The 20,838-nt window shown below is 33.9% G+C and overlaps 3 protein-coding genes across 6 annotated transcripts; 1 reads left to right on the top strand and 2 right to left on the bottom strand.

Moving 5' to 3' along the window:
- Positions 1-7,649: 7,649 nt before the first annotated feature.
- On the bottom strand, positions 7,650-9,978 carry PDV1 (plastid division1). 2 transcript variants are annotated; one of them, XM_088882446.1, is made up of 3 exons: positions 9,450-9,913; positions 8,470-8,677; positions 7,650-7,815 (listed from the first exon to the last, which is right to left on the bottom strand). In XM_088882446.1, the coding sequence occupies exons 1-3, from the start codon at positions 9,777-9,779 to the stop codon at positions 7,736-7,738; spliced, it is 618 nt and encodes a 205-aa protein (XP_088738572.1). In that variant the 5' UTR covers positions 9,780-9,913; the 3' UTR covers positions 7,650-7,735. The 2 variants fall into 2 exon arrangements, with proteins under 2 accessions (XP_088738572.1, XP_011084482.1); XM_011086180.3 differs by lacking the exon at positions 7,650-7,815 and having other exon boundaries at positions 7,833-8,677; positions 9,450-9,978.
- A 1,705-nt stretch (positions 9,979-11,683) lies between these two features.
- Positions 11,684-13,543, bottom strand: LOC105166724 (low affinity inorganic phosphate transporter 4). The gene has a single exon (XM_011086181.3). It carries the CDS (start codon positions 13,541-13,543, stop codon positions 11,939-11,941), a length of 1,605 nt encoding a protein of 534 aa, XP_011084483.1. The 3' UTR covers positions 11,684-11,938.
- On the top strand, positions 13,413-20,658 carry LOC105166725 (manganese tracking factor for mitochondrial SOD2). 3 transcript variants are annotated; one of them, XM_020695416.2, is made up of 11 exons: positions 13,413-13,551; positions 16,465-16,801; positions 17,217-17,306; positions 17,963-18,091; positions 18,319-18,378; positions 18,506-18,676; positions 18,772-18,874; positions 19,126-19,217; positions 19,301-19,450; positions 19,881-19,939; positions 20,212-20,658. In XM_020695416.2, coding segments are annotated over exons 1-11 (1,326 nt in total). In that variant the 5' UTR covers positions 13,413-13,549; the 3' UTR covers positions 20,345-20,658. The 3 variants fall into 3 exon arrangements, with proteins under 3 accessions (XP_020551075.1, XP_011084484.1, XP_088738791.1); XM_011086182.3 differs by lacking the exon at positions 13,413-13,551 and adding an exon at positions 15,784-16,067; XM_088882665.1 differs by lacking the exon at positions 13,413-13,551 and having other exon boundaries at positions 16,452-16,801.
- Positions 20,659-20,838: the final 180 nt, after the last annotated feature.

Here is a 20,838-nt window from a genome sequence, read left to right as displayed (position 1 = left end):
TTTTTGTGCATGAATGGTTTTTGTTTGTTGAAAATAAATAAATAAATAAATGATTTAAAATACGGTATTGGTAACTGGACCGCGAGATCGTATTGTCTCGAGACTGGGAGGACAGTGGGACCCATTGCTTTGCTTCGGTGGGTCCTCACACTGACTTCACAATTTTCTCGAGCTACCGGTTACCGGCGGACTCCGCGCCCCCCGGCTTACCACTTGAAGCCACGTAGCATCCGCACGTGGTGCTGAGGTGGCAGCTTTCCACTGGGCTAGATATTTTGTACTCCGTACTTCCCACCCCACTCTTCCGTTATCTCCATACCACCCCTCATGTTTTAAATATATTTAAAAATACTGCAAAAATAATATATTTTTTGTAATGTTTTTATGAATTGAATTTATTAGTATTATTCAAAAATAAATTATGGTTTAATAGATATAATATTATAAATTAATATAACAAAAGAATAATAATAAGAGAAAATAGCATTTCCCGTCTCATATTTAGGGTCCGTAACTTTTTATCTTATTGGTTACAAGATTCTCAATAATGACCCCAAAAATTAAAAAAAAAAATCTAATTTTTGGTCTTTTTATTAGACCCCATTAGGATTTTGGATAACGGCGACGTGCTTTTTTGTCAAAATACTAATAGAATCTGTCGAAAAATGAATAATAATGATCATTTTTTATAACTTACGATACTATTAATTAGAATTTTATAATCAATGGGATCAAAAGCATATAACCCAAAAAAAAAAAAATGCAATTTTCCTAATAACAATAAAAACATGTGTTGCCCAATATCACACTTACTTAATGGGCTTTTTCTTAAAAAAAAAATGGATTTATTTAAAATTTAAAAAAATCATGATGAATAAGTTTTAAAATAAATATAATATTTATCTATAATATTATTAATGAATATAACAACAAAAAATAATAGACTCTTACGGTCTTGATTGTATTGCAAAAACATCGCAAATTCAAAATTATCATATAATTACAAACAATCGCTAAATTTTCAAAATATTTTGGATTTTCTTAATATTTCTTTTCTAATTTAGAATGTATTTAATTATTAAGTGAGAGAGAATATGTGGGGGATTTGGTACTTGGTGTCTGGAGCTAAGTGCTGCTAACATGAAATTATTTTTATATTTTATTTAAATAAAATAAAAGGAACATTAGTTGCATTTTATTGTGTACGTACGTACCTTAAATTAAGGAGAAAAGAAGCGATGAATGTCTTTTAGTGGAGTTTCTCTTGTCTTTGTTATCTGTATTTGTTCGGACACAAAAAGGTGTTGAGGTTTTAGTACTTTTTGTTATTACTCTTTACTCTTCAATTTTTGGTTGTCAATTTTGATCATTTTTGTCCCTTTTAGGTTTTTATTTTTTCTTGCACAAAATTTTAACTGGAATGGGGTTTGATTAAGATGGTATTTGATAAGCTTAGTTAAAATATTTATAAGTTTGATGTTTTGATTTTATTTAAAAAAAATAAGTCAGGTTATTGTACTTATAAAATATTAGTAACAACAATTTTATAATCCATGCGCTCAAACTTAAAGGAGTTTGCTAAGAATTATAAAGTAGGAATAATCCTGACTTATGGTCTATTTATACAAGATATATATGTCTTTTTAAAAATTACACAAACACCCACTGAAAACGTCGACATCATTTACCACTCCTGTTTTTTTAAAATATTATACACACACCCTCATAAATTACCACTGTTGTTTTACTGTCAAAGGTGATTTCTGTAATTACACAAAAGATATGAGTTGTTTGTGCAAGTAGTCCATAGATCATGGGGTGTAAATATAATTACCCTTACTTAATAAGTTTGAAACTTCTTATAAGCTCCTACCATCGTATTTTTGGATCGTATAAGCATCATTTTCAAAAAAATCTTACAAATCACTCATACATCTTATAGTATGTCTTTAAAAGTTTACAAGGTCAACCAAACGCTTTCTAAATCAAAGTCCATCACATGACAAGTATATCGTACTTACCATGTAATAATGTACAGTTTAAGGAGCGCGATTGATCTTACAATAAGTACAACAACACTTATAATATAATTGAATTTCGTGTAATTAATTTATTTTTCATCTTATTGGTATGTTCTCTAAGTTAAATAAAATGCCGATAAATGTTTACTCAGTTTCCAAATATATTATCATTTATTTATAACATATTAACTTATATTAATTTATTCATGAAAATATTTCAAACAAACATGAAATTTAACTAACCATGACTATATTGCATTCCCATTATTCTCACATGAAAGTACATTAAACATAAATAATTTCTCCTTTTTTTTAAAAAAAAAAGAAAAACTATAATGTGCTCCCCAACAATATATGTTGGAACAATAATTAGAAAAATAATTAAAGAAGCAACCTCAACACCCCACCTGTTCGCCGCTTCCATCCGGCGGCTGCTCAACCACCACACCGCCACCACTCACTCCTCAAGTGGGACTCAACTTGTCATTCTCAATCTTGTCCTCACTCAAGACAAATTCTACAAGTACATCAAACCACTGACCAAACAGCCTTTTTCTTTATATATATATATATATATATAATAATAATAAATTATAACAAATTCTTTTAAATTTTGACATAATTATAAATATTTTTTTATTTAAAAAATTTATCAATATCTTCTGAATATTAATGACCGCGTAATAATTAGCTCAATCAGTTAGTTTCCATTAAGTTTTTATTTATTTTTTTAGAGAACTGATCAAAATTTCCTTATATAATAATTCTATTCATTTATCGAAATTTTCTAAAAAAAATTATGGATTAAATGGATATTTTTTAATTTATAAAATTCATCTACCTCGTTTGAATTTTTTATAATTCTTTATTTTTTAAAAAGTTCAGTAAAAACAAAATGAACAACTCTATAGCTAATAAATAATAAATAATCTTTCACGCTTTAAAATATATTATAAATAAGAGTAAAAATATATAAATCCAGATATCATATTAATAAAAAAGAAAGAAATAATAAAAATAATAATTTATCAATTAATATAAATTTTAAAAAGTTGAACAAATTAATTATTTTATTATGAATAACACTTTTTACTTCAAAAAAATAGTATGACGATGTATTATTAACCATTATTTGTGAGCATGGACAGATTTTTCTTTTATATTAGTATAAACATAATATCTTTTATTTTATATTTTATATTAGGTTTAAAATTAAAGTGGAGCTGATTTTGAGGGTCGTGCACCCCGTCTCCACTCGTGGGCACGACCCTTTTGTCGAAATTAAATTAATTGAAATATTTATGATTTTTATCAGATTCTTGCACAGACGTGAACTCGACACTTGTAATTTCTAACCATAGATAAATATGAAAAACTTACACGACATGGGTCCCCATCTACATTAGACAACGTCGGCCTAAATGGGTCCACATAGACTGGGTTCAAATCACTTTAATTTAATTAATGACGTTTTAATTTAATTATTAAGGTTAAGATTGAAGTCTTATAAATAAATTTAAAATTACAGATTTTGAGTCTCACCATATATTTAAATATTTATTTCACTTTACTCGAATTATTATAATTTATTTATCAAATATTTTTAAAAAAAAACCTCAATTTAATGAATGGGGAAACAAGAAACATAGTTAATTGTTTTAGGATTCCTAGGTATTGGTCCTAAGAATTTTTTATTTTGGGATAGTTAGTACTTTGGTGACAAGAAAATGGCCCCTCCATGCTCATAAAGGGGTTACTAGGTTGTATTTTTCTTTTTTTTTTTTTTTCTCTAGAATTTTAATAAGATCATACCTTCTGAAAAAGTCTATTCTAAAAAAATAATATATTGAAATATATAATAATGTTTTATTTCTACTGTTACATAAAACCATATACTGATCAGAAGATATCAGTATGCATTTTTTTTATTGAAGTACTGTATTTAAAATGTATATAACTAATAAATAATTATGATATATGTTAATCTTTTTATAATACTTGAAAATTGGGAAAATAAGATATTTTTAAATAAAATATTAAAAGTTTCCAAGTTGTATCGTATATACAATAATTTAGCCTATTATTATTATTTTTTTTTTCAAGAGAAAAAATTACTTTTGGAAATTCAAGTCAAACCCACAATGGCATTTTAATTTGATAAAAGTCAAATTTAATCATAGTTTAATTAAATATAACTTTTTGTGTTCATCATCATTGTTGGGCTATTAATGGATTTGGGTAGGCCTAAAGACGTACCTAGGCAAGTTAATTGACCATAAATCGTTTCAATTAGGAAGAACGATGGTACAAGAAAATTCTTATCCAAATGGGTCTGGTCGGACTTGAATTAGTTATACACTTATCAATATATGATCAATTACATGACAAGTGTATTTCACGTCCTATTTGATTAAATCGGGCCGACTAGACCTAATTTGGATAGTAGTTCTCTGTGGCACCACTTACAATACGTCTACTCCAATATATGGTCGTGTACTTTAGGCTGACTTCAAGAAGGAATTGATTTAACGACTCCCTCACATCTTTGGAGCTAAGATAAAAAAAAAAAAAAATTAAGAAAAAGGAAAAATATGTTAATTAAAGAAAATCCAAGTTGAGTAACATTAATTACACAACAGCCCCAAGATTAACAAAAATTAGATGTACGTGCCTTCTAAAAATAGTAATAAATCTATGTCCATTACTTTCAATTATTATAATCTGGTCCCTATAATAATATATCTTAATCATCACAACCCCAATTTCGAAGGGTCATTAGTTATGAAGGATTAACCCATTAACAATGTGATTATGTGAGATAATCAAAACCAATCACATGCATCCATCGATCTGAAGGCTTTTGAGAGCCGATCGACGAACAATTATAATTATATATATTAATTGCTAATCACGATTATATAAAAAAAAATCAAAATTAGTCTGGAATTCTGCAGGTGCCAGTGACTCTTGATTGTGTTGAATAGCTTGCTCGCAGATTCGTCATGTCATTAATGATGCTTGTAATTTGACTTTGGCTGCATATTTTTAGTCATGCATCAATGTGTCGTGATGGTTTGATGAGTATTTAACTGATAGGAAGTGATCATGAACCTATATTGATACCTTCAAAATTCTAATATATATGAACTTATCGCGAGCATATGATTATTTTTTGCGTTAACGCGAGATCATATAATTAGGAAAAATATATAAATCGTCATCTTTTATGGTTCAGGTACAACTTTCGTTGTCCTATCATTTTTTACTATTTTAAATACTTTCCTTAAGACCTATCAAATTAAAGTACTGAAAGACTGTTACTGGGACTTTTTCAGTATGATATCTAATGATTCTTGTCTTGTAGGCTTCATTACAAGAAGATTTGAAGCATACTTTGCATATTTAAGGTGGTATAATCAGAATCCTACACTAATCCTAAAAATAGTAACAGCAAAATGAATTTAGAAATACGTCTTTGGATTTCTGAGAGGATTTAAGTAATTTGAGGAGAATGATGGAAATAGTTGAGTTTGTGTTTAAATGTTCAAGTTCTAAATTAGATTAAACAACTCAGAAGTTAGATTTTAAATAGGACGAAATAGTGGAATTTGGTGACTATTAACAACTATTCATGGTATTTTTAATCCATCATATTATAGGTGTAGAATTTACGGATACCTAGTTTTGGAAGTAGCAACTTAGAACATTAAGTTTTAACTAATTTTTGTACAATTTAAGAACTCGGCCACCGAAGTCTCAAAATGATAGGAAAATGATAATGTGGCCTTTTTTAGGGTTTTAAGATTCGAATTTTTGTTGACTAGATCCCAAAAAATCAAATTCTTGCTACACAAGAGGCTTATGTGTATAAAACTCTCCACATATGATTACAACTCGAGGGGAAAAACAAAATTTATCGCCATATCAGAAAATTCATAGCAATTCGGTAAAGGGTTCCCACCTTTTTTTTTTTCTTTTTTTCTTTTTAAGCTATATGAAGGGTTTTATCCACGTAAGTCTTTTTTGTCAAGATGCGCAGTTGGTTGGACTGCGCTAACCCAACCAGGACTTGATTGAACCAAGTCCGTTTGGGATTTGATTGGTCCTGGGCTAGTGCCAAGAATCAATACCTAGGAACAGTCGGGCCCAGGACTACCTGGTCCTTGGTCGGGCCTGAGCTGGGCTTAATGGGCTTTTTTTTAAAAGTTTATTATGTATATTATTAACTATTATGTTTTTATATATAAATTTTAGTGTAATTTTATTTATTATTTATTTATTTTTAAAGATAATTATAAATATAATTAATTATTTATAAAAGAAACTTCAATATCATAAAAAAAATTAAACAAGTAAATTCGGGCTTGACGCAGGCCTAGTCTGGGCTTGGTCCTTCAACTAGGCCAATCCATAAGCTGGGTCCGATTTTAAAAATAGATCTAATTGGGGCCTGCTTAGAGATCCAGGACCACCCTAAGACCGACCATAAATAGTAATGAATTGGTCTTAGTCCAAGCTTTTTCATGGTGGTTCGTGCCAATTTTGGACCGATCCGACCCACAGTGCACCTTAAATTTTATGGATGTTATAAGCAATTACTTCAATAAGTTGATAACTAATAAAGTGGTCTTATGTTTATGTAATGTGAGCTTCCTACATGACAAAGTCTGATGTTATTACATATGATATTGATTAATGATTTTTCAGAACAAAGTGATCATCACCAGTCTTAGAGTTGTGAAGACAAGAATGTGGGAATGTGAAAGTACCAAAGATGTAAGATCAAATCTGATAGTACACTTGAAAAGGATTTATGATCCGGCGCCCTGATTAGTGGGATTACTTTACGTACTAGTAGTGTGATTGGCTCAAGTGTGGGTATAAAATATTTGTTTTTATTTTTCCAAAAGTTTTTGTTATTTTTTAGAAAAAGATTAGAAAAAAAGTGAGAGGAAGGGAAAAATTTAGAAGCCTAACGAGCCTTAGGATTTGGGCCTATGCTTACATAAAAGTCCAAGGACTGGTTTATATGGACCCAAGTTAGAACATATTCAAATTGTCACTCATGGATTAAGAGGGTGTTTGCAGAAACTTCTAATTATAGAAAAATGAAAACTGTAATGAAATTTGTTTGGGAAAAAAACAAAATTGTTGGAGAATCCCAAAAAAAGAATGAGGATAAATGTCCAAACACGACTTTAGATATTTACAGAAATGCCGTGAAGCTGCAAAAGCTGGTTCTTTGGTGTTTTTAGATTATGGCTAAAGTATTTCAGCTTAAGTTTAGAGGTGCAAAAGCATAAGCAATTTTTGCAAACACTTAACTTGAACTTACTTTTTTGAGAAAAGATCCACCAAATACCAACTAAAGCTTCAAATTGTTGGTGTAATATGGAACAACAGTGATGTATATAGTTGTTGGGGGGGGGGGGGGGGTACAGATCTATTACTGCCCTTTTCGTTAATAGCATCAGTCATGTTTGTTTCAAGAAATAGTTGCTAATAACAACACTAACCTTGTTAAAATTAGTAATGTTACTTGATTTTGCCAACACCACGTGTTTTTTGCACCACGCAATTTCGATATAATTTCATTAGAATCTACATTGTGTTGACATGACAACTTCGTTGTTTGGTGTAAAACATTCTGCAGGGGGATATCCAGTTCTAGGATTTGGTGTAAAACATTCTGCAGGGGGGTATCCAGTCCAATCCTAGAACGTAAACGCACCCCGGGTGCAGGGAAATGTTTTTCCAAGAAAGATTTGGACAACAAAAGTGAATTGAACAATCTCTGCAACAAAAGGGAAGTACAAAACCGGGAATCAGCACTATACACAATCGACATTTTTATGTATATCAAGACTTAAGATTCCACTTTCACTACAGAGAGTGAAAGAAAATTGGAACTTAAACGGGAACAAGAGAGGAAAAACCATGACACTTACCTAACACTAACAAAAATCACTCATCATCTATATCTACCCAAAAAAAAGGCGAAAAATCATATCAAAATATGGGCTAATTAAGAAGCTCTTCATTGACATCAAACCAGCAGCACCTCGTTATTTTGGAAAATCAAAGGCTGCACATGTAGAAAAAGACTTGCAAAGAAAATGTCCCAAATTTTAACCCCTTGCTAACATGACGTCCAAGTGTGTTGAACAACTACCAGAAAATAGACCGTGCGTGTGAGAAACTTTCCTGTTATCTCTGCCAAAAATGGAAGCATCATGCATACCAGGGACGTCCAACGTGTATTTCTCCTTGGAACCTGATTGATTCAGATGCGCAAAGGCAAGCATGCTTATAGCAAGCAAAGCAGCATTGCCAAGAATCCCAACCGTGTGATTCTCTTTGAGGGATTTGGAAACAAAACTAAAGCTAGAAAGGAAGAAGTTCAGAAGAGCATTTGGGCTCTTCCCTTTCAGCGGCACAAAGCTCTCACCTGAGGGAGACGGTGTTGAACCACGGAGATGTTCAGGAGCAACAAATCGACTAGCATCTCGCACATCACCTACCAAAGCTTGTGCTTCTTCAATGACTTTGTACTTCTTACCTTGATGTTCGGCCAATCTCATTGCAAGAATAATACGACTTTGCTCCAAACGAGCAACTGCAGCGTCTCTCTCTGCTCGCTGCTGAGTTTGTACAGTCTGTAAATTGTAACATTGAATAATATTTTAGTAATTGCTCTATAGAATAACAGAAACTATCTAATATGTATCAGCAAAACTTCCTGATAAAAGAATCCATCAAATTACCACAACTATGATATAGTACTCTTTAACACATTGCAGTTTACAGCTAATATAGAATCTAATATCCATCTCTTTTTTTCTTTTTTTTTATATCTTTTTTCCCTCTCCATCACGCGTAAAAATCTCTAAATCCATTTAGAAACTGACGAAATAAATTCAAATCCTAGAGAGAGAACGAATTGCAGAGTTGACCACCAAGAACAAATTCTAGCATTACTGTATTTGTGATACAAGCTGCCTCAGCTTCATTCTTACCAGTATACACCTCTTCAACGGTTAAAACAGCTCCTCTATACTCAGAACATGAAGATAACAATTCATTGACCTCTAACACGCTGAATTCAGTATGCAGATCAAATCCGTTTCCAATGCGTAAAGAATCCAAGATAAACCAATTTATTACATACATAATGTTAAATAAGAAAAGAATTATTTTCAAAATATGCCCAGAAAATTATCAACAAAAATAAGCTAAAACCCACCCCAGAATTATGCAAGAAACGAAACCAGACAGATTAAGACAGCCAAAAGAAAGCAGAATTTCAACTAATCAGTCCACAGAGACTCAAAATCAAAATTTTCAATTTCGTAAAAGATAAAGAGCAAGGTAAATCTACATGTAAATATATGTATGCATATTCACATAATTACAATTTGGAGTACTCACATGGAAGAACTCGAGCTGGTCTTCCAGATTTTCGAGAGCGGTTCGAATAGCATACAAGCTCTTCGCCTCCTGAACAGCAGGCTCATCTTCATCGACCCGGAACTCCTTCGCGAACACAAAACCCGACCCGCCTTTGTTCACCGCGTCATCATCCGCAGATTTCTTCTTCCGGTGGAAATAAAATTCATCGGATTTCCGGGTCAGGTTCTTGATGGAGTTGAGGAAATGAGCTCGAGAAATGGAGTGGATTGCGTCGCTGAGCTTATCGTGCAAATCCCAGATTTTCTCGAGGACGGCTTCAATCTCGTCTACCTCCATCTCCCATTTCATTTGCAAGAACGATAGTGGGAAGAAAAATACAAGCAAAAACCGAAGGAAAATGAAAATTCTTTGAGTGTCTGAGGAGGGAAAGTATAGAGGGAAAGGGAAAAGGGAAGAAGAAATTTTTAGGGTTGAATCACTTTTGTTAGTTAGTGCGATTTCACGACAACGATGATAAGTGGCGTTATCAACAGAGAAGCGTTTTTGTGCTCTACTGGGAAGAACTGGACGAATTGAAACGAGGGAGGAGGGATGTGATGATTGTTTGTGGGTCCCACATTGGCGTTTCTGGAATTTTAAAATCTGTAGTGGCAATAGTGCTTTTTGCTCGTTCAACGACCAACGCATATTTGGTTGGCTGTGTTTGGATTCAGTCACGAATGCCACCGGGAACCTTTTTCTTTTAATTTTTAACTTTTTGGGTTTTACAAATAGTGGCCCTACCTTTTGTGGTTATTTCGATCAAGCCCTTGAACTATGCATAAATATCAATAAAGTTCCTATTTGAGACAACTTGTGCTTTTCTTGAGTTCATGAAAAATATATACATACCATGAATGTGTTTAAAATTCCCCTCAGTATATTTGATATTACTGATAAGACTAATTAAATATTTATGTAGAATGCACGAGCTGCTTATAAAAAAAATACAGTCTTATCAAGGAAACAGTTTGTACTCCTCTATCAACGGAATAATTGGGTATCCGTAACTTTTTTATTAAAATAAAAAGTGATGAATTTTTATTTTTTGAATAAATTGATTACACATCATCAATATAAAATATCCATATATAAGAATTACCGACAATCGTAGCAATCATATACTAATTATCAATATCAGATAATTATATCCAATCAACAACTACTATTAAAGTAGAGCGACACCTAATATTAAAATAGAATAACATCTCGATGGAGTTCAAATCAATAACCTTAAAACTGTGGGGCTCAACTTTGTCAATTGAACTATAACTCATTGACAGGTGTGCATAACTTAAAAACTTTTGAATCAAACTTTGTGTAATGCGATTTGGTTGGCGTTTTGTTTAGGCAAAATACTTTCAAATTCTTAAATATGCAATCGGATATTCCCAACTTTTAGGACATAATTCCTTTCCTAAATAAAGTAATATTACCAAACAAAATAAAACTTTAAAATTAAAATTCTCCTAAATACGTCATTTCCCGCCAAACAAACGGGTCTAAAGTTAAATTCTTCGTATGGCCACTTAGACACTTTTGTCCCTAAATTCTTCTTTTCTTTATATTAGTAAAAAATATAAATTACGATAAACTCTCATAAAGTTTAGTGTAACTATGAATATTCATTTACTATTTGAAAAATTATCAATATTCTTAATATTTGATAAAATTATGTAATTATTGGATATGTGCATAAAATTATCAACTTTATTCTAATTATATAAAAAATAATAATTGGAGGACTTGAATAGAAAAATTTGAAAAAATAAAATAACTGTCTACTTTGTCCATAAAAAAATTCAAAAATTTTAAAAATTATGAGAACATAATTTATAGTTTACAATGATATTTTAATTAATTCACCAAAAAAACAAATAATGGATTAGACTAGATGTTGGACGACTGTTAAAATCAGTAAGGCATTCGTAATTTTCTAAAGAACGAGAGGAAAAATTTTAGTGCTACCAATCTAAAGTAAAAAGTCCAGAGAGCTAACGCCAAGAAATAAATTTTAAAAACTAAAGTAACTCTAAAAAATTAAAAGACCTGCTATAATATTTACTCTATATATATTGAATTGAAATTAATCCTCAACTATTTAAAAGATAACAATTTCAAAAAGATATGGTAATTGTCATGTTAATTCTTAATTTAAATATAAAACATGTAATAAAAATAGAGATAAGAAATCCTAATAAAATTGGGGCTTCCATAACTTTAATTCCATATAACACATTTCAACATTCTTACATAAAAAAATAAAAAAAGAAGACAAAACTCAATTTGTTGAAGGATCACCAAATTATTTCCAGATTATCCAGCTCTTATTCATTCATGATTCTTAGCTACCCTTCCCCAAATTTATTATTATTTATCATCATTTCTTCTTGCAAAGCATTGAACACAATTTCTTCTTCAAAGCCCAAGTGATAGACCTGCCGGAAATTCCTCAATTGTCTTCCACACTAACCATAATTTCTTGAATCCTCTTCCCAGTTGTCGGGCCGGCTTTCAGGTCTTTTTTCGGTCATCTGGGTCTCGCTGTAGCCACCATCTTCGCCGGAAATCTCCTCCAGCGAACGCCCCTTTGTTTCCGTCACCAGGAAAGTGCAGAAAAATCCGATCATGTTTGTAATGGCTAACATGATCATCGCTTTCTTGATCTTCTTCACGTTTCCGTCTTGCGTGTAGTTCTGGATCCCGAACGCGCCGACCATCGCCCCGGCCTTCCCTGAGGCGGCGCTGAGAGCATGGCAAGTCGACCGAACTCTCGTGGGGAAGAGCTCGGCCGGCAGCACAAATGTTGTGCTGTTCGGGCCGAAGTTGGCGAAGAAGAAAGTCAGCCCGTAAAGAGCTGCGAACGTCCATTTGTGGTCCTCGTTCTTGAGGTAATCGTATTGGACTCCTATTATGAGCATGAAGACCGACATCATGAAGAAGCCCACCAACTGTATGTAAAAACGCCCAATTTTCTCAATGAAGGCTACTGTGAACCAGTAGCCAGGGAATGTGCCCAGTAGCGCGATCACGAACATGGCCCGCGATGTTTCAAACATTTCTCGCAGCGCACTGACGTTTTCGGCTTTGTTTGTCAGGCCCATTGTCGGGAAAATGTCTTTCTGTGTGAGGTTTTGGCTGTAGAATGCGATATCTAACAGAAACCATGTAGTCATGGTGCCTACCAAATGCCGCCCGTGGCGGATGAAGAACTCGTTTGAGAGCAGTTTGTACTCATTAGCTGAGTTGAATTGAGTTATTTTTTCCTGATCAGCCTGAATTTCGATGTCAAGAACCCTGCCCATGTCGGAAGCAGCTTGCTTTGCGTTGCCCTCGATCAGCGCCGTGTAACGTCCTGTTTCGGGCATTTTCATCCTCCAGTAGTATGTGAGGAGTGCAGGAAGAGCACCGAGCATTAGTACAATTCTCCACACATAGTCGGCCGCCGGCTCGGTTGAGAAGACATGCTCTTCTTTAAATGGTTGAGCTCCATAGTGGTCGAGGAAGATCTTGGAAATGATCATGGAGACGAGACCTGCAAAGATGATTCCAACCCCTTGCATGGCAAAAACGGCTGCAATGAATGCCCCACGAGTTTTCTTGTTGGCGTATTCAGACATGATAGTGGCAGAGAGAGGGTAATCACCTCCAATGCCAAAGCCAAGCCAGAATCTGAAGAAACAAAGTGTACCCATAACAGCTTTTGGACTGTATCCAAATGATAAGCCCGAGCAGATGGCACAAAAGGCCATTAGAATTAAAGTGACCCCATAAACTTTCTTTCGGCCTAGTTTATCTCCCAGATACCCAAAAAATAGCTGGCCGGTTAGTGTTCCCACGAGAGCAACACCAATAACCAAATTGTTGATGCTGTGAGGAAGTTTTCCGGGAGCCCCAGTCCAGGGCTTGTAGTAATAGAGGCGGCCTAAGAGTTTGGACACGGTGGAGATGCAAAACAGATCGTATGCATCGGTGAAAAAACCCATTCCAGCAATGACAATTGCAGTGACATGATACCATTGCGTTTTGGCATTGTCAAGAGCATTGAGCACAGATATGCTGTTTGAGGCCATTGCTTGATGTAAGGTTGCTTTACTTGTGTTTCTTGTTGCGTTCGTATAATTTCATGGTTGTACTATTTATATTTATATACTGACTAGATTCTGGAGCAAGAAACTAAGGGAACCAAAATTACGACGTTTAGACCAAGGTTTTAAAACAAGAAATTGACAGATAGTGGTATCCGTATAGGATATCCTTGTGCATAGTGGAAATCAAGGAAATATGTTATGATTTTCTGGGGTTTAGCAACCAATAAACACCAACTACAGCTAGTCACGACTTGATTTCATCTATAATTAGAAATATTTCTTTTGTAGCTTATAATAATCCATCATCAATCGAAATATAACAGACCCTTCGAAAGTGTAATATCATTATCTTAGTTTAAGTTTAGTCTGTTATTGTCCTTCAATAATTAAATAAGTTATTTAAATTGCTGCACTTAAAATGACCTGTTTGTCTAGAGTAGATTTGGTTGTCTACTGTTAGTACAACATTATTATGTTCTTCCCCTTGTAGTATAACGTTACTATGTCCTTCTTGTCATGTACCATGATGTGGTTTATTCTTGAGAATATTACTACATTTTCTGATAAACCTGTTAGCTGTTGTGATATTGTTTCGTATTCGTCGAATGAGTATTATATAGATATCTTAGGGATAAACCTCCATACATGCTTATCATATATTCATATCATTAGAGTAATTCATGTTACATACAAGCAAAGTATTTTTTTGATGCCCTTAAGAAAGTAGAATTCTTGGGTAAATCCCCTGATTTTATTTGTTATTGCTGTTCAGTAAAATAAAATCTTGGATCATGAGATGCTATTGCTACCCACTAGCTGAGATTGTGTTACTTCATTTTTTACTACATTACCAGAGATCCTATGGTTCGTGAGAAGTTTTTCTACTCTATTTCACCGATACAATCCCACTGTTTTAATCTCCCTTGATTCTGAAAGCATTAAGTTTAGGGTAAATTATATTTGACATCATCTGATATCCAAATACACAAACATCCTTTATCGTTTTCGAAGTTACAACTACACTCTCTGATGGGTTTTAGTGTAATATGCTTTGAGGGGTATTTGTGTAACTTTTTTCTTTAAAGAGGGAGTATAATTGTAAATTACAACTATAACCTCAAGCAGTAAATTTGTATTTGTACAAAAGGAATTGGGTGTTTTGTGTATTTTGCTCTATGTTAGGAGGTGTGGATGTAATTTACCCTTAATTTAGTTATACTAATCCAACTGAATTAATTGCAAATAAATATTAAGGAGATGAGCCATTTTATTTTTTGGGGCTCATGGGTCAAACCCAACCCCAAATTTTGGGTTAGGCCATAGTTTGGTAGGGTATACTATGAGTTAGGTCGGAATTGCACGGCTCTGCGATGTTTTAATTTTTTTTCTTTTTGAATCAAACTGGTTATCCAATTTTCTTTGTAGGACTCTAACCCAGTTGGGTTTGATAAGCATGGTTTTATAGTTGAGGTGGATTAAAATTGGGTGGAACCTAAGATTAACTAAAACTTAATAATTTTATAAAAAATAATAATCAATTTTAAATTAGTGGTTGTTGAATGTAAGCCGTGGGAAATACATGCAAACATGTTTTATATTATATTAAATATCTTTATTTTAATAGTTGGCTTTTGAATTAGGATTTTCTTAAAATCATATTATGCCCATATCCCTTTCTTTTCCCCCCTATTTCTAATGCCATATGTCTATATTAATATAATTAAGAGGGTCTCTATATTCACAAAGGGCGACTAATGATACACACTTATTTTTCTGTGAAGTAAAAAATGCTTTACAATAAAATAACTAATTGATTTAATTTTTAAAATTTTATATTAATTGATAAATTAATTTTCTTTTTTTTATATAATGTATAGATTTATATATTTTACTTTTATTTGAATATATTTTAAAGTATAAAATTTATTTCTTATATGCACGTAGAAACGACATGCAACAATAGCTATATATATATATATATTAAAGAAACCTTTCAAAAACCCCTAAGAAGATCCTAGTAACTGGATTTTTGTCAAACCACAAAAGAGTGGAAGAAAGTAGAAGGCAATGAGAAAGAAATATTTTGTGGCGGGCATAAAAGTGAAGAAATAACAACCCAAAATAAGAAAAATAGAGAAGAAGGAAAATTGTATTTTTTTCCCTTTTTGTTTCCACAAGAGAAAAATCAAAAGAGAAGCAAAATGGTCAATTAAGCGGCGAGCCAAACGTTGCCCTAAATCGAGAGACTTCTATTGAGGCACGCTCTCTTCTCTCTCTCACACACACTTGTGGTGGGGCGAGTGTCTGTGTCTGTGTCGTTCATATTTCCTCTTCTCCAAGGAACCAGGAACCAAACTACTTCTACGTTTTTCAATACCATTAACTGATATGAATAAAACAATAAAATAAACAAAAAAAAAACCTAGCAATAAACCTAATCATGAGTGTTTTGCTTTCTACTCGTACAGCCCCCAGCATCTAAATCGAAGGCCAGGATCATCTTAAGGTTCAGTATTTTCGATTTTGGTTCGCTATCTACGCTTTTGATTCTGGGCGTTGTTCTAGGGCATGCTGTTTTTATGCCCTCTGGTTTCCGTCCTCGATTGTTATGTGGGTCGTGTTTATAAGCATTCAGTGTTGATTTTTTTTTTACCCCACAATTTGTCAAATTTTTGGTTGTTTTGGCTTAAGATTGGAGAGCAGGGATTATAGCGAAGTAATATCTTTTAATTTCTGTTCCTAACTCTGAGATTGTTTTCGTAATGGATTTCCTCTTCTTTTCTTTCGGTGCGTTACTTGTGTGATTATCGCAAAAGAATCAACTTTTAACTGTCGCGGAGTTAGTTGATTTTGCTGGTGACTGATTGATGAAGTATGACATTTTGTGTAGTTGTTAATTTCAGGTTGATTCCTTCTTTGATTCGAGCTGGAAGATTTTATTTGGGAAAAGGAGAAATTTGTAAAGAGAGGATGGCAGGGGAACTGAAGCACTCTGAAAATCCATGGATGACTGTGGCCCAGCAGTCGTCGAGGATGGAGGAGTTTGATGAAAATGTTTCTTTGATGTCTGGGTCAATGATGGTTGTTGGTGGAATTGAAGCCTCTGAAATTTCACAGACTCGGAGTCACCATTCGGATGCCTCTTCAGGTGGCAAATTGGGGTTGCCAGAGCGTGCATTTTCTGCAGCTGGTGCAGCATTTCTATCTGCCGTTTTGGTCAACCCACTTGATGTGGTTAAGGTAAATGTTTTACTTATAGTGCTTTAATTCATTAATGCTTACTTAGTGCTGTCATTTTTGGTCTTCAAAGGGACGCAGGTAATCCTTTGGATTTTTCTGTTTATGCTCGTATGCCTTTCTGTTGGCTGAAATCGATGTATGTTTCAACTGAGACTGTTATTGAATAACTGGCTACCTTGATGTATTGCTAATTTTTAGTGAAATTGTTAAAATGGAATGCTTGACTGACTGGCAAGGAACCATTGTGTTGCTATACCGGTCTAACTTCTAGGATTTGATTTTATTCATCTCTCTCTCTCTCTTTTATTGTTTGTCTTTTTATGTGCCCGAGGGGAGTTGTATTTTTACTTCTATAAATTTCTGTTTTTATTTTTCCTTTTCATCTTATGATTTATATGTGTCAAATGTTTTGCAGACAAGACTGCAAGCACAAGCTGCTGGAGTCCCTTACTCACATCCATTGAGTAATGTTACTAGTCGCATGGCGTTATTTGGACCACACATGGTGCGTGTATTGTTTCTTCTGTTATTCCTTATAAATTTTTTTAGTTTCTTTCAATTGTCTGCTAATTTAAGAATTTCATTGATATATTTTACTGATTCAGGAGTAAAGCATTAGTTTTATGTTCATTGGATTTTGCGGAACTAGGATTTCTTTATCTTATATAATGTGTATCACATACATATATTTCCGTTAACACGAAGTGCTGCTCTAATTTTTTTTCCCAGATTGCTGACTTGTATGTCATCTTTGATTTACAAGAAATTTCAATGTTTATATTGGTACTGATAGTACTTCATGGTAGTTGGAAATTTGTAGCTTTTGGACTTGATGCAGCAAAATATTAAAACTTGATTTTGTCTTTATTTGGTTGCAATGTCAACATGCAAGTTATTTTAATCCTTTGCGGGTAGTAGTATTCAAGCATTATGTCATGATCTTCAGTTGTACTCTGACTGACCAAGATGTGTATAACTCTCAGTTGAGTTCTAGAATAGCTAGGCTCAACACGTTAAAAAACTGAAGTGGCACAAGTGCAAGTCTTAGTGCAATTCTAGGCCACTGTGCAACTCAGATGGTGAATCTAGTACAGTCTGAAGTACTTTACACTTCTCGATTCAGGTAATGAAGTTTGACTTACCCTATGTGATATTTTCCAGATGTTTGCTGATCTGAGGTGTTCTCCCTCTTGCACACGTGCTGGGGTTCATGGTACTGTAGCACTTTGCCCGCCTGATTGTTTTCATTATAAGGGGACCCTGGATGTTTTCTACAAAATTATTCGCCAGGTTAGCAGCTGGTAGCTAAATTCTATAAGCAAGTATGCTTGTTACTTTAGTATCAGTTATATACTTCTGAGGCACACATACATATATGTAATTATATAAATAGATATATTTAGTAATATGTATACATATATATATAGAGAGAGGGAGACATACATGTTATCAAGTACTTATGTTTACACATTTTATGAATTATAGTTGTTCAGACATTCATTCTGCATATTTTGTAGGAAGGGTTTTCTGCGCTCTGGAGAGGAACAAATGCTGGCCTAGCGCTTGCTGTGCCAACTGTAAGTTTTGAGTGGCTACTGCTGAAAATTTCAGGCATCTATTTACCATATCTTATCATCGATCTCTTTCAGAGATGAATTCATCTGTTCCCAATAGGAATTAGAGTCTTTATTGGTTTTCAAACAGGTCGGTATATACTTGCCTTGCTATGACATTTTCCGCAACCAATTAGAGGAATTTACTGCACAGAACGCGCCAAGCTTAACACCTTATGCTCCTTTAGTGGCTGGTTCACTGGCACGTTCTTTAGCTTGCACAAGTTGCTATCCCATTGAGCTTGCAAGAACACGCATGCAGGTATTTGACATATTGGCTGCATTATGATTTGCTCCCTTTTTCTTATTGTGCATCAATTTCTTTGAATGATGCAATGATGATTAGCTACCATTCAGGCATTTAAGCATCTCCATGGTGATAAAAGGCCTCCCGGAGTCTTGAAGACTTTAATTGATATTATCTCCCAAGTGAAGAGTACAACCAGCTTGAGTAGCAGCTGTAAGTAGATTTTCTTCATTTTACTGTACATTGATTTTTTTTGTCCTGGTATCTCTCCGAGCTGGACTCAGATGACTGATACTTGTGACCTTTTCGTAGATAATAAAATCATTAATGTCTATTGTAAATGTTGAGTTTTTGTGATGAAGGGGGTATCTGCTCTGTTTTTGGATGCATGTAAAACTTGGTGCAATTTCTTAGCATTTCTATTATTTATTCTTTCTTGCCTCCAATTTTTTCTCCTGGTGCAGTACAAAGCTACCGTGTCTTGTGGACAGGCCTTGGGGCTCAGCTTGCTCGCGATGTTCCTTTCTCTGCAATCTGCTGGTCAACCCTTGAACCGGTGAGAGCTGATTCCTCTGTATTTAAATCTGGAGCTGTGCGCATATTTTGTATAACGAGCTTTTATACAAGAATCTGTTATAGGTAAGGAGGCGGCTTTTAGGTCTTGTTGGAGATGAAGCCAATGCAATCAGTATCCTGTGGGCAAATTTTTCTGCTGGGTTTGTTGCTGGGGGCCTTGCTGCTGCTGCCACATGTCCTCTTGATGTTGCAAAGACTCGTAGGCAAATTGAGGTAATTCTTGTCTCATCAAATCTTAATATACTAGGTGATTGTATGACATGGATTTACACCATGGTGTATCATCCTCTCTGATCATAACAAGCATTTTCAGATTGAGTAAGCATGGTTTTGCATTAAGTTAGTTTTAAGCTGTTCATGTACTTGCTGTCTGATATTAGAAACGAACACTTATTTTGGGCTGAAGTGATGATTTATATTTACTTTCAAGAGCAGAATATCCAATCTATTGTATGTGTGATATGGCTATTATCATATGCCCTATCTTGCTGATATTCTTTCAGAGTTTGTGCTGCCAGTTTAGTTACTAATTTTTAATTGTGTGACGCTGTAAATAGGTCAAATTATTACTTCTTTGAAGAGGGGATGATATTGCTGTTTTTCTAACTATTATAATCAACTTATTTGTTTATTCATCTTACAGAAAGATCCGAGCAGGGCATTGAAGATGACAACAAGGCACACACTCCTACAGGTTTGGAGGTATCTCTCCATTTTTTGCGACCATAACTTCTATTTTTCTTTTCCAGTTCTTATAATGCTTTTCCATCTTAGACCATCATATTATTATTTTTAGTTGCATCAACAAGTAGTTCAGGTTAGTTTGTTCTTAAGGAGCCATTAACGATCTTGCATCATCTCTTCTGAATCTATGTCCAAGAAGTGATTGACACAATACAAATGATTTTTCTTCCTCCTGAAATTCCAAATATCATTCTTGATGAGGTCTTAAACTTTAGTTGCAATATTGTCAGGGACGGAGGAATTAAAGGCTTGTTCACTGGTGTTGGTCCCCGTGTTGGCCGTGCAGGTCCTTCAGTGGGGATTGTGGTTTCATTCTACGAAGTTGTAAAGCACATTTTGCATCATCGATATGCTACTTCTTAATCTGCCAGACATCTTTCCCACTCTTTTTCTTAACTAAAAACCACAGCCGCTGACTAGAGCTAACTAAGGCTTTGGAGGTTGTAACAAAGCACACTTGATGTCTATAAATAGGTTTAGATTGCAGAAGTTTCATGGTACATTATCTGCAATCTTTTCTAGATGTCAGGAAATAATTCCTCTTCTCATTTATTTTTGGACTTTTGATTATTAGGTTAGTTGTCGCATGAGTCCATTATTGAGAAGAGATTTTGTGGAATTTTTTTCATTTTGATCAGTAAGCAATTTTTGCTGAGTATATCTCAGTTTTGTTTGAAGCACCTTACTCCAGTTTTGCCTTGTGAGTTGCTGCAGCTTTATCTGCAACTTTTATTTTGCCCTTTCCAGGTATACTAGATGTGGAAATTTTTGTTGTATTAAAATTTCAAATTCCTCCTGCATAGATCACCAAGCAACTTTTGATCCATTTGTTGTTTTTCAATCATCTAGAAATTCCT

This window comes from Sesamum indicum, linkage group LG7 (assembly GCF_026168435.1).
Source record: "Sesamum indicum cultivar Baizhima isolate 11 linkage group LG7, ASM2616843v1, whole genome shotgun sequence".
NCBI classification, from domain to species: Eukaryota; Viridiplantae; Streptophyta; class Magnoliopsida; order Lamiales; family Pedaliaceae; genus Sesamum; species Sesamum indicum.
The sequence above is the reverse complement of the archived record's forward strand: the minus strand, read 5'-3'. Positions and strand labels throughout refer to the sequence as shown.